The sequence below is a fragment of the Sorex fumeus genome, unplaced genomic scaffold (assembly GCF_029834395.1).
Source record: "Sorex fumeus unplaced genomic scaffold, SorFum_2.1 ptg000024l, whole genome shotgun sequence".
NCBI classification, from domain to species: domain Eukaryota; kingdom Metazoa; phylum Chordata; class Mammalia; order Eulipotyphla; family Soricidae; genus Sorex; species Sorex fumeus.
The window spans coordinates 19,035,878-19,051,619 of NW_026606081.1; the positions used below are offsets into that span (position 1 = coordinate 19,035,878).

A 15,742-nucleotide genomic window follows, 5' to 3' on the forward strand; every position below is an offset into this window, starting at 1 on the left:
GCCTGAGCCGGCCCTTTCGCAGAAAGAAGGCTTTCATCAGAGGAAGACGACCTGCTCTCCAGAGAGCTGGACGGTGGCACTGGCTATGAGTCACAGCGACCATGGGTGAGCCCGTGAGTCTGTGAGTCATGCTGGGAACGAGCCTCCTGAGGAGATACAGGCGGCAGACAGCCCAGTCCGGCCAGGCCAGGCCCCGCCACACGCACCCAGCTTGGGTCTCTCCTGGGAAAGTTCTTTAAGAGATTGCTTTCATGTGAATTTTTATCTCGGGGTCTACACCCAGGGAACTCTGACTGTGGGTCCCCAACCTTCCGTGAGAATTACCAGGGGAGGGGATGGTCTTGGAGAAAACCCATGTGTGTTTCCCCCCTTGGGTCTCATGGCTTAGTCCCTGGCCCTCGACTCCACAAGGGGCCCTTGACTCCACAAGTGGCCCTTGTGACTTTCTAAAGATGTGTTTTAAGATAAATTGATTTATGGTTAAGTATCCATAACGGATTTGCATACCCATCTCACATGTCTGCACGCTCACTCGGGCCAGTCAGAGTCAGAATCACTTGGGCAGAAATTTTCAGAGTAATGACAGGGAGCTTGTGGACAATGAAGGCAGGCAAGTCCCCTCACATGGACACGTGACATGTGTGTTTTGCGCTCACGCAGGTGAGTACAGAGACCAGAGACACCGGCGTGAGTGGTGTTCTGAGTAACTGTTCTGAGTAACAGAGTCAGAAGTCACGGGCCAGAGAGATGGTACCAGGGCTGACTGCGATGCTGCTGCGTCTGGGCGCGACCCTGGACACCACCCAAGCACCAAGGGAGGGGGCCCGAACAACAAAGGAGAAACAAGACACAGCCATGAGTGGCCACAGATTTCTGAGTTTTGTTTTGGGGCCACATCCTGCCGTGAGTGGGGGTGGCTCCCTGAAGTGCCCGGGCCGCGTGGAGCTGGGGACGAGACCCTCAGGCCAAGTTCCAGCACAGAGTCTGATAACAAGAGCAGACAGGTAGCCCGTCCCTGCAGCCCTCCCCGCTGCCCGTCCCTGCCCGTGTCCTGCCTTTCTGCTCACCCCTCTCACCACTCTCCTTGGCCAGTAGACACCTTGTCACAGCTTGCAAGTTCCTTGAGTCACTCACCCCCCCACTCTGACCTAAAGTCCAGCTTTTCACAGAGGCCACTGACCCGTCCAGCATAGTTTGCGAGATAGGCCAAGGCTACAACATAACAGGCCCTTGGTGACCCAAGCTAGATCTGGTCCTTTCGAGCAGGGCTGCTGGTCACTGTCCCGGGAACAGGGACGTGGGCAGGGCTGGGCGCCCCCGGAGCACAGCTTTCCCTGGGCCCCAATTTACATGGGCCTGAGGGATGCCCTGTAAAAAAGAGGGGAAACTTGTTCTGAGGAACCACTTCTCGGCAGCCGCCATCCCAACCCTGCCTGCTTCCTCCCCGAGAATTGCTAATGTCTGGCCCAATTTATCACAGGAGAACCGCTGGGATGTCACAGACAATAGACGCCGTTGTGTGTTTGGAGAGAGATGAGCTGTGAGTAACGCTGTGCCTCCCTGGACTCACACACCCAACCCAGTCATTCCTGCAGGGGGAAGCCAGGGGTGGGGCGAGACCCCCCCCCCCCCCCCTTGCTCCAGCCCCAGCCCCCGACATCCCTTCTCCTCTCTTTCGCTCTCTGAAAGCCTACTGAGGACCGGGGCGGCCTGAGCAGAAACCTCTTATTTTCCCCGCACGTGGTTTTGCTCATTCCAGCAAGCCCAGGGGCTAGAAGACGGACCGGGCTGAGTCTCAGTGAGTGTTTGCTCCTTCAGTAAACATTTGACCATGCACCTAGCATGGATGTACTGCGTGACGGCACCTAACATTTGTGTGGGAACAAGAAATACAGTGTGTGTGTGTGTGTGTGTGTGTGTGTGTGTGTGTGTGTGTGTGTAACTGCCCCAAGAAGGCTGTCGGCCTGCAGCAAGAGGCGGGACTCAGGGTCATAGGCTCCAGGGGAGGGAAGACTGGTGGGAGGCACACAGTTCCCCTGTGCAGAAACCAGCAGCCCACTGGCCGGCATCCTTCAGCTCTTCAGCCAGCACGTGTGGGCACACCGGCTCCTCTCTGGTGTCCGCTGGCAGCCCTTCTGCCACCTGGGGCCCGGTGTGCTGGGATGTCACTCCTGCAGCTCCTGGGCACATCCTCACTCACCCCTGCTCGAACAATGAGCTGCCACAAGCATGATTCTTTTTGATTTTTTTTTGGGGGGGGGGGGGAGGTTGAGGAGTCCCCAGGGCCGGCCGGCTGTGCCTGAGTGGGTGTTGATGATACTCTGTGTGAGTCACCTGACCCGTAACCCAGGACCCTTGTAAGGGGGCTCCAAGAAGGCTATCAGGAGGTCCTGGGGCCCTTGGCAATTCTGCCCCTACTGACGAGTGGGGCCCAGACCCGGGTGCAGGGGCGCTGCTGAGGGTCTGTGCAGGCACCATGGACCCCAGGCCAGGCTGCGCCAACCCCTCTGCATCTCTTTGATCCCAAGATTCTTCTTTAGTTTTTAAAGTTTCTTTTGTTTATTGAATCACCATGAGAAATGATTGAGTTTCAGTCCTACAGTGCTCCAACACCGTCCTTCCACCAGTGTGCATTTCCCACCACTAAAGTCCCCAGGGACCCTGCCCCAGTCCCAACCCCTGCCCCACCCTGGCAGCCTTTCTGTGGTAGATACTTCTCTTCTCTCTCTCCCCCTCTCCCTCCTCTCTCCCGCTCCCTTTTTCTCTCCTTCACTCTCTCTCCCCCTCCCTCTTTTTCCTCCCTCCCCCCCTCTCCTCCTCTCCCTCTTCCCCCCCTTCCCCTCCCTTTCTGTCTCCCTCCCTCTTTCTCTCACTCTAATTTCCCTTTTCGGGCACTGTGGTTTGCAATACTGTTACTGAAAGGGTACCAATGCATATCACTTTACCTCCTTTCAGCACTCAGTTTTTGTTTTTTTAAATAACACAATATTTACTGGAAAATTCATGAATCGGCCATCAGTAATGACCAAAACTCAGTTCTAGAAAAGTTAAAATTCTCCTTGCTTTGATGAATGACTCATTTTGAAGGAGTATACTGATATTGTGTATGCAAATGTGCTTTTAAACTATTCTAAATGGATGGGTTTTCTAAGTCTCCTGCAATTTGGTAGTACTTTTAGCTCAAATATTAAGCTTATTATTGCTGTAGAACTTGTTCTTAAAGCCTTTAAAGTGTACATTTCAGGTCATTTGAGGTCAAAAAAATTTTTTTTACCACACCTGGCTCTACTCAGGCATCAATGAGTTCACTGGCTTCGTGCTCGGAGATCACTTCTGGCAGGCTCACGGAACTCTGGGGTGTGGGGAACGGAGTCTAGGTTGGTCACACGTGAGGCAGACACTCTGCCCCTTCGTACTACCACTTGAATTGGGTCAAATATTTGGAAATTCTGAGTTTAGAAAAATCAGAATGTGAAAGTTTTACAGCATGAATATTCCTTGGATTTTCACTGTAATAACACATATATCTCTGTCACTGTCACTGTCCTTCCGTTGTTCATTGATTTGCTAGAGCAGGCCTAGTAATATCTCCATTTTGAGACTTCTTGTTACTGTGTCTGGCATATCGAATACGTCACGGGGAGCTTGCCAGGCTTTGCTGTGTGGGCAAGATACTCTTGGTAGCTTGCCGGGCTCTCCGAGAGGGGCGGAGGAATTGAACCAGGGTCGGCCGGGTCTGCTGCGTGCAAGGCAAACTCCCTACCACTGTGCTATTGCTCCACCCCAATATATAGTTATTTTCAAATGTAAACTTTTAGGATTTTGTACTGCTCATGTATTTCTCTGTTTTTTAGTTAATAAATTATAACACAAACTAAATCTAAGAGAACGGGCTAGAAAGTGTCTTCCGTGCAAGTGTATGCACAAGGAGCAGAGGGTACTCCTGAAGGCAGCTGCCTGCCCACTGCCCACACATTTTCAAAATTCACCCAATATATTGTGCTGAACAAATTTCTGTGTCCCAATCTGGGGTATGAGATGAAGGTACAGACATAAGGAAACAAGTATTGATGCGTGTTTGTAAGCCCTAGGTTGCGGGGGGAGGGGATAAAGATTGGGTCAGAGGTGACAAAGGAGGAGGGGGGGTTCTGAGGATCTGTGGCGGTCGTGGTGAGGGTGCAGAAAGTTTGTACATTTAAGTCATAAATGTCAACACTATTGTAACCATATTACCTAAACTATAATAAAAGCTATACGGATAAAAAAACTCAATAAGGGTATAGTTTTGTCAATTTTCACGCAAGCTTTATCTTCCCCATATTAAACTTAACTTATAATTGCATGAGTTAAAGTTTGACCTTTGCTGGGAAACAAAAGAAATTGATTTCTTAATATATTTGTTGTAAAAGTTTTTTTAAAAAGCATTCTTGGACTCCTAAATAAAAATACCAGGCTCCCAGGAAAACAAATCATGGTTGAATAAAACTTCAAGGGCAACCCTAAAAAACAAAGTGAATAAAGAATATTCAAAATGTGGAGCATCTCACAGAGCCACTTGGGCGAATGGGGGTAGCGGGACACTGTAGGTGGGATGCAGGGGCTGGCTGGGAGGGGCGAGCGGTCCTCCCCCGCTGAGCGCGCGACAGCCCGTCTTCACCTGCTGAGCACGCGTGGGCGGCACAGCCTCGGCTTCAACAGCTTCGAAGAAGACCCCGACTTCTGTGCTCAATGTCAAAGCAACATGACGGGTCCTCCGGAGCCAAAGGGAAGCTCAGCTTCTCAGAGCAGCCCGTTCTCCAAAGAGAATAGCAAATTCAGTGTCCTGACTTCCTTTCTTCAACAGCAGTGCCCGCCACTCCGGCTGAGAACTTAAAAGCAAACGAACGCATGAAAGGTTTTTCCCGGTAGAGGTAGGCTGTGGCGTGGAGCTCTGAATACACAGATGATTCCAGATCCTATTTGTTTCCCACATTCATCTTTATAATTACAGCCGAAGAACATAAAACAAGTATAGTAAATAGATAGTAAACGAGGCAGCATGCGTGTGTGAAGCAATCGATAGGGAAATCAGTTTGTATTTCCTAACCGTGGGGTGAGGGAGCATCTCAGATCCAGCTGTTACTCTAGAAGTCTGTAATGGGATTGGTGCCCTTTCCTCTACCTATGGAGCATCAAGGAGTAGACAAGTGGAAAAAAAAATAATTCAATAAGCAAACGAATTGGGGCAGAATAACGCGCCCCGAGGTACAGAAGGCCTGGACTCCACGGCAGCGGCCAGGGGGAAACCAAAACTCGACGCTCACGTATTGCAAGAACATTTTGGTTTTCTGTAGTTGGGCACAAAGAGCCAATAATTGTGACACTGCCGGGAGGGGGGGAGGGCTGCTGCTCGTGCTGGGGAGGAATCCGGGTTGGTGGGCTCAGCTGGATGTTCTCCACGCCCTCTGCCGCTCTCCTGCCCAGCAGCGCTGGCCATGGTCGTCCGGGCTGCCCCCACCGGCTTCCTCTCCTTCAGGCCAGTGCGTCTCGGGTGGCACAGCAACTGGGTGGGGGGGGGTCAGACTTCCGTTGGACACCAGCTAAGAGATGGGTGCAGGCTGCAGGGCGGGTACTGGAGACCAGGGCTTGCGCGCCCGGGGGGACCGCAGGTCTTACCCTCAGGTCTGCCAAGACTCCAGCACTCGAGGTGGAAAGAGAGCCCCGGAGAGCCGCCGGGTGGGGCGGGGGGAGTCCACAAGGGGCACAGCTTGCCGGGCCCTTCTCTACCTGGCCATGCTCGCTCCGGATGGACACCAGCAGCCCACCTGCCTCGGTGGCCACGGGCTGGCCTACACAGGGGCCGCTTCTAGTCGCCTCCGGAGTTTGCCCAGGGCCCCGTGCCACAGAATGGGCGCCACGGCCACGCAAAGTGGAGGTGGGAACCAGCGCAGAACAGCAGCTGGGGGCCCTGGCAGCCTGGGGCGCGCGCGCGGTTTGAGAGGGTCCCTGCGGAGCCCGCAGAGCTCACGCTGGTTTCTGAGGGGGGCTTCATCAAACTCCGCGGTGCTCAGGGACCACTACTGCGGGGTGCGCGAGAGCAGGGCGACCTGCTGCAGGTCGCCCCAGTATGCAGACTCTCCTCGGGCTTCTGTGGCCAGGAGCCAACGCTGCTCCGGGGCTGGGACACAGGGACCCAAGACAGGGGACTCGCTCACAGGCCTTGCCTGGTTCCTGCGCCGGCCCCAGGAAGCCCCACTCCTCATCCCGATTCTCCCCTGCCTGGCCGGGAACTTCAGCAGGGGGGGGCGCGGGCCCCACCTCCCACAGCATCTCCGGAGAGGCGGGGGGGGGGGGGGGTCCGTACTGGGGTCCTCTCAGCCCCCCTCCAGCAGCAGCAGACCCCACCCCGGCCCCGGGGCGCGCACCCACCTTTGCAGCGCCCCGCACCGCAGCCCTAGCACCCACCACCCCGGCGCTCCACACCCCTACCCGGCACAGCAGCCTGTAGCACCCTCCGCCCCAGGTCAGGAGCCCGCTCCCAGACCCCTGCTCCAGCGCCCCGCCATGCACCCCTGCTGCCGCCTGGGTGCCCACCTTCGCGCCCCCGCGTCCCAGTGCCCCGCACCCCTCATGCACGAACCCCGCACCCCGGCATCCCAGCGTCCCGCGTTCCCGCACCCAGCACCCAGCACCCCCGCATCCCAACGCTCTGCACCCCAGCATCCTCGCATCCGCCCACCCCTGAGGCCCGCCCCCGGCGCCCCCGCCGTCTCTCACGCACCGCGACACCCTCGCGGGGCGGCCGAGGGGGCCGGCGACAAGGCGTCCCCGCCCCCGCACCCCCGCGCCGGCCCCGTCGCGCCCGCGCCCCGCTCGGCTCCGGGCCGCCCGCACTCGGGGCGGCGCGCGCGGGGACACCTGAGCGGCGGGCGGCGCGGGGCGGGGCCCGGGGCGCGGCCAATGGGCGCGCGCGGCGGGCGGCGCGCGGGGCGGGGCGCGGCGCGCGGCCAATGGGCGCGCGGGGCGGGGCGCGCGGAGGAAGGGGCGGGCGCGCCGGCGTCAGGCGGGCGGGCGCGGGCGCGGGGCGCGGGCGCGCGGGGCAGCTGCACCGGGCGGGGCGCGCGCGGAGCGGGCTCGCCGCCGCACCGGGCGCCGCGCTGACAGCGGGCCGCCTCCCGCCTCGCCCCCGGCCGCCCCATGTGATCGGCCTCGGTGCGCGCCGCGCTCTCGCTCTGCCCGCCGACCGCGGCCAGCGCGCTGCCCCGGGGGCGCCGGCCCCAGCCCCGAGCCCGACGACGCGCGCGCGGCGCCCACGCGGCGGCCGGAGATGTCCGAGCCCAAGGCCCCGGAGCCCAAGTTGTCCACGACCGACCGGGTGGTGAAAGGTGAGCGCGCCCGGGGCGGGGGCCTCGCCCGCCCGCCTCCCCCGGGACCCCCGCGCCCCCGCGCGCGCCGCCCCAGCCCCGTGAGGCGCCCGGGCGCGGGCCGGCTGCGGGGGCCGCGGCGCGGGGCGCGGGGGCGCGGGGCGCGCAGGCCGCGGCGCGGAGCCGCCGCCTCGTCGCGCCGGAGCTGGGACCGGGCGGGGGGCGGGGAGCCCCGCTCGGAATCCTGGAAGGAGGCGGTGTGGGCGCGGATCGCCGGGCGCCTCCCGGGCCGCCGCCGCGCGTGCCGGGGCTCTGGGCTGGGGGAGGGCGCGCGTGGGCCCGGGAGCCGCGGCGAGGCGGTGCTGCTGTGGGTGCGCCGTGTGCGCCCGGACGTGCAGAGCGGGTGCGGGGAGGTGCTCGTGTGGGTGCGCGCGTGTGCCCCCGAGCGTGCAAGGCGCTGCCGGTGCGCGCACGCGTGAGCCCGAGCGAGCAACTGTTGTGCAAGGCGCTGCTGGTGTGCGCGCGCGCACGCCCGCCGAGTGTGCCAGTGGAGTGCCAGGCGGTGCTGGTGTGGCTGCGTGTGCCCACCCGAGTGAGCAAGTGGAGTGCAAGGCATGATGGTGTGTGTGCGCGTGTGCCCACAAAGTGTGCAGGTGGGGTACAAGGTGGCGTCTGTGTGTACCCGCCAAGCGTGCAGGTGGATGCAAGACAGTACTGGGTGTGTGTGTGTGTGTATGTATGTGTATGTGTCCCAAGCGTGCAGGTGCATGCCAGGCAGTGCTGGTGTGTGTGTGTGTGTGTGTGTGTGTGTGCGCGCTTCCACGCTTGCCGAGTGTGTAGGTGCATGCCAGGCGGTGCTGGTGTGTGTGTGTGTGTGTGTGTGCCCACGAAGTGTGCAGGTGGATGCAAGGTTGTGCTGGTGTGTGTCTGTGTGCCCGCCAGGCGTGCATGTGCATACGAGGTTGTGTTGGTGTATGTTCATGTGCCCACCGAGTGTGCAGGTGCATGCCAGGCGGTGCTGGTGTGTGTGCATGTGTCCGCTGAGTGTGCAGGTGCATGCCAGGCGGTGCTGGTGTGTGTACGTGTGCCCGCCAGGCGTTCAGGTGGATGCCAGGCACCGCAGGCATTTGCACCAGCAGCACTGGGGGTCGGTGCTGTGCCCGGGGATCTCCACCCACCAGGCACCTCCTGGCCCAGAACGGCAGAGCCGGGGATCCTGGCTTCTTGCAGCCTGGCACAGCTGTTCAGATCTTCCTGGCTGTGGGGGAAATTGGCTCCCCTGCTTAAGGGAAGGATGGGATGTCTTTGTTTTGACTGTATTAGCCCCATTGCTGCTTCAGGACAGGCTTTGGGGACTAAATGCGGTAGGAACTGTGTGACCGTGAATCCAGGTGGGACCCCTGCACCCGCTCTTCTTTCTGCTGTGAACTGTGAATCCATATTCACCCCCCAAATCTCTGTGCTGTTTGCATATTTTAAAAACTGCAGAGCTTTGGCTGAAATGTCAGAAAATAAATGGCACCCAAAATGTGTGAGCTGTAGGTGAAACTCCAGCCCGCATTTTTGCAGAGATGAATGTGAAGCTTACTATCCCGTCCGGGCAGGGACTGTCCAGGCTGTCCCCTGGGCACGGAGAGTCAGTTCCGAGTGCACACTCCGGGTGGGTCCCACGGGGGGTCTCCTGTTCTCCGGGGGCGGGAACAGCATAGAGACATTGCTGCCTGGCCTGGTGCCTTCCTAGTGAGTGTGGAAGAACTGTTCAACCATTCCACCATGATATTCTCTCTTCTGATGGCTGTGTGTATCTGCCTAAAGTGTGTCTTAGCATTGTAAGAGCTTGAGTTCCCAGAATGCCAAAAATCAGCTTACTTTTTTTTTTTTTGGCAGGAAATACAAATGTGGGCAATAGACTCAAAATAGATTTTGTATTTGTTTTGAAAGGGATCTTTAAGTGAAAATTTAAATGTAGGATTTTGTTTGTAGAAAAGTTTTATTGATGAATTCTGATATTTCTCCCCTGTCTTGATGTCCGTGATTGCACCCAGGGTCTTTCTCGCTCCTCCTCCATCCCTTGAACTCTGGTTTTAGGGGGTTACATGCCGTCCTTCTCTCGCACGTTTTATCGACTTCAGGGTGCTGACTGCCAAAGCAGGGGCAGGCTGAATTTGATGTTTTGCCCGTCACGTGATTCTTGCAGTCACTTGAGGCGGCTCACAGCCCTGGTCATCAGCCTTCCATGCAGTAACCTTTCCCCTTGCGCTCACGTGCCCAGTGGGAAGAAAGGACGTGTGTGCTGAATTGGGAAACCGGTTACCAAATGAGTTTTCATATTTACAAAAATTTGATAAGACAGAGTTCAGGGCACCACACCTGGAGCTTGGGTGAGTTCCTGTGTGTGGCTTGGGCTGGGCCCCTGGAGGGGACCGGAGCCCCTTAACCCTTCAGAGCCCAGGGCTGAGTCTGCCGGCGCATGGGAAAAGCACCGGTCCCCGCCGACGTGCCGTCTTCCTCCCGTCATCTGGCTCTTACATAAGAAACCTCTATTTAAAAACCAAGCTGTGCTGTGGATTTGTTTGTAGTGATGCACCCGTGGGACTCTTCCCCTCAGGGTCCTTCCAGAATGCAACTTGGGAAGGCCAGTTTGGGTGGGGGTCTCCAGCGGGCTCCATGGACCTCAGCTCTGCCATATGCAAGTCTGTAGGGTTGGCTGACCCCTGGTCAGTTTTCCAGACGTTAGAGGCGAAAGGGATTATCAACCCGGGAGTTGAAAAGCATTTAGATGGCTTCAGAGTAAAAAGCTTTTTCATGTAGCAAACCCGGTGCTATTTCATTTAGACTGTGCTTGGGCAATTCAGCGGAAGGAGTGGGGGGAATCAGAGAAAATACCTTGGTGATGCCATTTGGAAATCAGAGTGATTTGGCCCATATACTTCCAAACGATCTTTGTGTGACTGTATGACCCACGGATGGGGGACTGAAGAGAAGGATGACTGATTTCCAGCGCTTTCTTGCCCCAGCCCTGTTGGCCCCGCGGTGGTGCCCTGCGTCCTGCTTCAACCTGTGGCTCCTTTGCCCACCTGTGTCTGCTGTGATTCGCCACCTGGCCACGAAACCTGCTGGATGAACGGAGAGGGATTCGAGGTGCCCAGCGCTGGGGCCCTGCTCTTGCCTACCAGGATTGAGGTGTCGAGGGCCCCCTTCCGGGGGCAGTGCTGAGGCGTTGCCCAGGCTGTGGTACGATGCCAGGCTGATCCCTGCTGTGGGTCTGATGGAGCAGACGCTCTCTTGCTGCCGGGGTCCACAGAGGCATGCACAGAGGGTGTGGGCTCTGGTGGTGGGATGCTGGGGCTGCGGAGAGGCAGCGGGGACCTGGGCGTGTGCCCTCACGCTGACCTCAGGGCTGCACCTGACTGAGGTGGGCATCGACAGATGCGTGTCCCTTGGTTCTTCAAGGGGTTTCATTGTGGATCTATTCTGCCAACGTTTTGTTGCCATCAATTGAGTTATTCAAGAAGAGGTCGCTGGATTTGTTTAACTGGTGCTTTGTTGCCCTGAATCGAGTTATTCCGCATATCTGGTTTTCCATTGAGTGTAGTGAAAGCTCATTAATGCAGTGCCATAAGTTGGAACTGGCTGTGATTAAATGTGTTTGGTGGCTCAAGTTTTTACATCAGTCATCAGTGTGAAGAAAGGGTCTTCTCATCTAATTAGTTCTATAAACAACACAAGTTAGCCATGGTTAATGCGAGTAAGAGACACAGTTTTTGGGAATTGGTGAATAACAGGCATGTTCCTCATGGTGTTAGTCACAAAGTCGATTGATCTGATGACATGAGAACTGGCCCACACCACTGAGTCTGGGCCTTGGGGTCCTTGGGGGAAGGGGGTGGGACACTGGGACACAGTGCTATTGGAACCATGCACACAGAAAACCGTCCTCAGCAGTATTGTAAATCAAAACCTCAGACAATAAAAAGTTAAATATTTGTTGAATTAGGTTGATCCATTCACTAATATTTACTTTTAGGATTTTTTGCATTAAGTATATAGTGCAAGTGTACATTTAAAAAACATTCTGTAAATTTTAAGTTGAAACTGAGATACTGGGAATTTCTTGTAATTCTAAAATGCCATCAGTTGAAAAATTAATTTTAAATTTTTTTTAATATGGGGAAGAGCCTCTTCTTCTTGTCATTTAGCTTTTTAAGTCACACGCATCTGGGGGGCTCGGGGGCCTGCTCCTGGCAGAACGTGGGGACCCTCCCTGGGCTGACTCGGAACTTATTCTGTTCATTTTTTCATGACGTGCAGGGAATTAAACTCAAGGCCTCACACCTGTAGGAGCATTGACAGAGGCCATTTCATTGTGGTTTGTTAAGAGGAGTTCATTGTGGATTTATTTTGCCGACGTTTTGTTGCCATCAATTGAGTTATTCAGGAAGAGGTCACTGGACCTCTCAGTGAGTCCTGAGCCAAGCCCAGAACCTCTCCTTCAAGTGAGCAAGTTACATCACATCCGGAGAAACGGGTGTCTGCTGGGGAAAGCAGGGAGGAGAATCTGTGGTGTGTGTCTTAGGAGGTTTACGGTAGTGTTTGTTTACTCTGGTTAAGAATCTGCCTTTTTAACGCCTGTCCTCTTTGACCTGCTTGTAGTTAGTTTAGAAAAAGGAATATAGCTTGGGTATATGCGTATTTCTAACTCTTAATAGTTGGCCTCATGATTTTCTTTATCTTTTTTTGTGTCAGCCATGTGTATAATCCAATTATGAACCAGATAAAGAAAGCATTTGGAGTGACCTCATTGGATAAAAACCGTTTTTTTCTAGACATACTCTCCTTTTAGCAGCTCTAATTAGATTGCCATTTTGAAAGTTTTTGTGACGATACCAGACACTTGCCAAACTCTGACATGTCCTGAAGAGTACTATATGGAACTCCGGTCACCCGCTGAAGCGTCACTGTGTTGAACCGGTCAGCCCTTGTGGCCAGCACACTCGGCCATCCTCCATCAGTGGTCTCAGCCGTGGGCCTGCCAGGCACCAAGCCCACCCAGCCGGTGTGTGAAAGCCAGCAGCTTGGTGGTCACCTTTGAACTAGGCGGCCGGGTGGGCAGTGCCCTGACTCCCGGCCCAGAATTAAGGCACGTGCTCGTGGGTTTTCTGGGTGGGCAGAACCATTGCTGGAGACCCAGCACTTGGGGCGGGGCAGTGGAGGAGTCTCAGGACGCCTGGCCCCAGGCAACCCCGGGAGTAGGCGAAGTGGAAGAGCTTCTTGTTGCTGAATCCATTTGGAACTGTTGCTTCTTAGGGGCGCAATTAAGATACTGTCGAAATTGACTTTGAATTCTGTTTCAGTAAATTTCTAGCTATCTAAAGTAGTTTGGTTTGGAAAAGCTTTCCTATTTTCTGTATGGAGCAGAAATCTATCCTGCTGATAAACATTTACATCTGGTTTGATTTTTGTCGTGGGTTGTGCTAAGGAAAATTTGTTTGCTACCAAGATAAATAAATAAATATATGTCGGTTATTCGTCAGAAGCCCCCGCTAAGGGTCCGCAGCGCCACTTCGGCTTGGGGAGTTGGCTAGTTTCTAGAAAGACGCAGCAGAACCTGGCCTGTTGAAGTCCAGTCCTCCCAGACGGGGCTCTGGTTTGTTACTAAGTCTTAAATAATCTCGTGGCCGCAAATCCTGGCGTTTTAAAACTGATTTTACTTTACAGTCCTTCAAGTTTTCTGCTTGAAGCTGTCAGTTAAAGTCCATCTAGAAGGAAAGCGCTCGGCTCCTCCACCGCTTTGTGCAGCTTCGTTAGGTATTTGCAGATGCACACTTGGGTGGGACACCCAGCTGTTGGAAACCACAGAGGAGGCGCCCCAAGAACTGCCCTGCAGGAGAATTCCATGGGGTTTTTTTTTTGAGCCCCACAGAGAAGAATGGAACTTGGTGTTTTCCTTCCCTTCATTTCCCCTAATCCACCACTGAGCCCAGGTCTTTCCCTTAGCGGACAGGAGAACTCCGTTTCTGGAAAAGTCTTGTTGTGGCCACTGGAAATTCTGCAGGTGTCTGGGAAAAAAAAGCCTACATAAGCAAGTGGCTCTTGGGGTTCCATTCTCCCAGCAGCTCCCAGAGCTGACAGCACCTCGTGTCTCTCTGTGTCACGTACTTCCTGCAGTTACGAAACTGGAAGCACGGTGAGGGGTGTTCCGAGAGCCCCGCTCCGAGGGTGCTGGGTTGGTGGTCCCCACCTTCACAAGTGCCCTCGAGGACACCACCAGGACTCTCTCTCCCAGGCCAGGGCTTCGCCACCGTCTTCGTGTGGGCGGGAGCCATGACTTCGGGGTCAGCATCGCCCTGATGCCGTGTTGCTCCCGTGTGAGTGTGTGTGTGTCATTGAGTTACACGGTGCTGTGCTCCGTGTCTCAGTGTGGACAGCGTGGCTGTGCTGCCTGTGGTGGCCGTGGCTCACTGCCCACGACTCCGTGGAGAGATGTGGGGTTCTCTCGCGCCCCCCTGGTGACTGAGTCGTGTTCTGTGTTCTGCGTGTCTTCTCTTGTCTGCTTCTTGGCAAACGTTTCTGGCTCGTGTCCGCTGTGCCACATCTGGGTGGGAAAGACCGGACGGGGGTGAGGGGAGGGGAGGTGGTCGTGGATCGCGGGGCCGGTTGGTTCTCCTGCGTCAGACTGCCTTGCTGCCTTGGATCGAAAGTGCCGGATGCGCCTTACTTTGGCAGGTTACAGGAACTTGAAATCTCTCCGTCTGTGCTGTGTTTCTGTACGTGCTCATCAGGTTTTTTAACGAGTAGAGGAGATGTATTGATCTCTCAGTGTTTGATTTATTAACTGAGTTCCTGTTTTCAAATCATTGTCCATAGTAGAAGAGAAAGTGACCTGGCAAACCTCATGGAAAAGTACCAAACCAGCTCCCTTCCCAAGTGGCTCGCGACTTCCAGTGGTTGTGACTCAGAGTGGCAGCTGTGGCTCTGGCCCCGGGAGCCCAGGAGAGGCCTAGCTCTGCCCACGCCCCTGGACTCTCCTGCCGGGCCCCATGCTTTCCTTTGGCCTTTGCCTGTAGACTCTTGGTCAGTGAGGCCAATTCATCAATTACAGAAAAAGCACAGTGCTGGCTCCCGGCCCGAAGGACCTGGGTTCCCTCCCAGTCACCCCTCCACGCTCAGCTCCCCCCCAGCCCCTCCTCATCCCCCGTCCCTCCCCATCCCCCACTGTCCTCCCCATCCCCCCGTCCCTCCCATCCCCCCTGTCCCTCCTTATCCCCATCCATCCCCATCCCCCTACTCTTCCTCCCCATCCCCCACTGTTCTTCCCTATCCCCCCCCCCGTCCCTCCCCATCCCCACACTGTCCATCCCCATCCTCCCACTGTCCCTTCCCGTCCCCAGGTGGCCTGCCTTCAGCTGTCCCTGGCCTTCGCCCGACCTACCTACAGAAGTAGCATAGATGCGCCCAGGCAGGAGCCCAGCCCTGGGGGGGCCCTTGCAGCAACTCTCAAGTCAGGCCCAGTCCTGTCTGTCTCATGTTGGGCTGTTCAGTGTCTGTCCATGTCCAGTCTCTGTGTCCCATGTCAGTCCCATGTCTGTTCCGTGTCTGTCCCATGTCTGTCCATGTCTGTGTTGTGTCTGTCCCATGCCTGGTCCATGTCTGGCCCATGTCTGTTCCTTGTCTGGCCTGTGTCTTCCATGTCTGGTCCATTCTGGTCCATGTCTGCTTTATGTCTATTTCATGTCTCTCCCATGTCTGTCCTGTGTCTGTTCTGTGTCTGCTTCATGTCTGACTCCTATGTCCATGTCTGTCCGTGTCAGGCTGGCCCGTGTTTGCCCTGTGTGAGGCTTTTCCGTGTCTGTCCCATGTCTGCCCATGTCTGTCCCATGTCTGCCTGTGTCTGGGCCATGTCTGTCCGTGTCAGTCTGCCTTTCTGCCCTGGCCCCTCTGTCCCAACAGCTCTAGGCAGCCCTGCCCAGGACCCCTCACATCCACTCTGCAGGCGCCTGGGAATTGGAGGGGGGGGTGGTGGTGGTGGTGGTGACGGGACAGGGCGTGGCCAGGGGAGAGTCCGAAGCTCGCCCCCGAGCCAGGCTGAGCTGGCGCTGTGGCAGCCTCAAACCCGCCTTCCAGAGTTCCCTACTCACCTGGGTGAGAGGAGAGTGCTGCTCCCGCTCACCCCACCCAGCCCCACCCTGGGCCACTCTGCTACACCTGCTCAGGACTACACCCACTCTCAGGGCTACACCCACTCAGGTCTACATCCTCTCAGGGCTACACCCATTCAGGGTTATACCCGCTCAGGGCTGTACCCACTCTCAGGCGTACACCAGCTCAGGGCTACACCTGCTCAGAGCTACACCCGTTCCCAGGGCTGTATCCACTCAGGGCTACACCCACTCAGGGCT

At 56.2% G+C, this 15,742-nt stretch overlaps 1 protein-coding gene across 2 annotated transcripts in view; it reads left to right on the forward strand.

Moving 5' to 3' along the window:
- The first annotated feature begins 7,096 nt into the window (after positions 1 to 7,096).
- The window catches only part of PPP3CA (protein phosphatase 3 catalytic subunit alpha), a 104,316-nt gene continuing 95,670 nt past the window's right edge, over positions 7,097 to 15,742 (forward strand). For both annotated transcript variants that reach the window (XM_056114033.1, XM_056114034.1), the window contains exon 1: positions 7,097 to 7,364. In XM_056114033.1, coding sequence (XP_055970008.1) covers positions 7,307 to 7,364 — 58 coding nt within the window. In that variant the 5' untranslated portion in view covers positions 7,097 to 7,306. The remainder of the gene's footprint in view (positions 7,365 to 15,742) is intronic.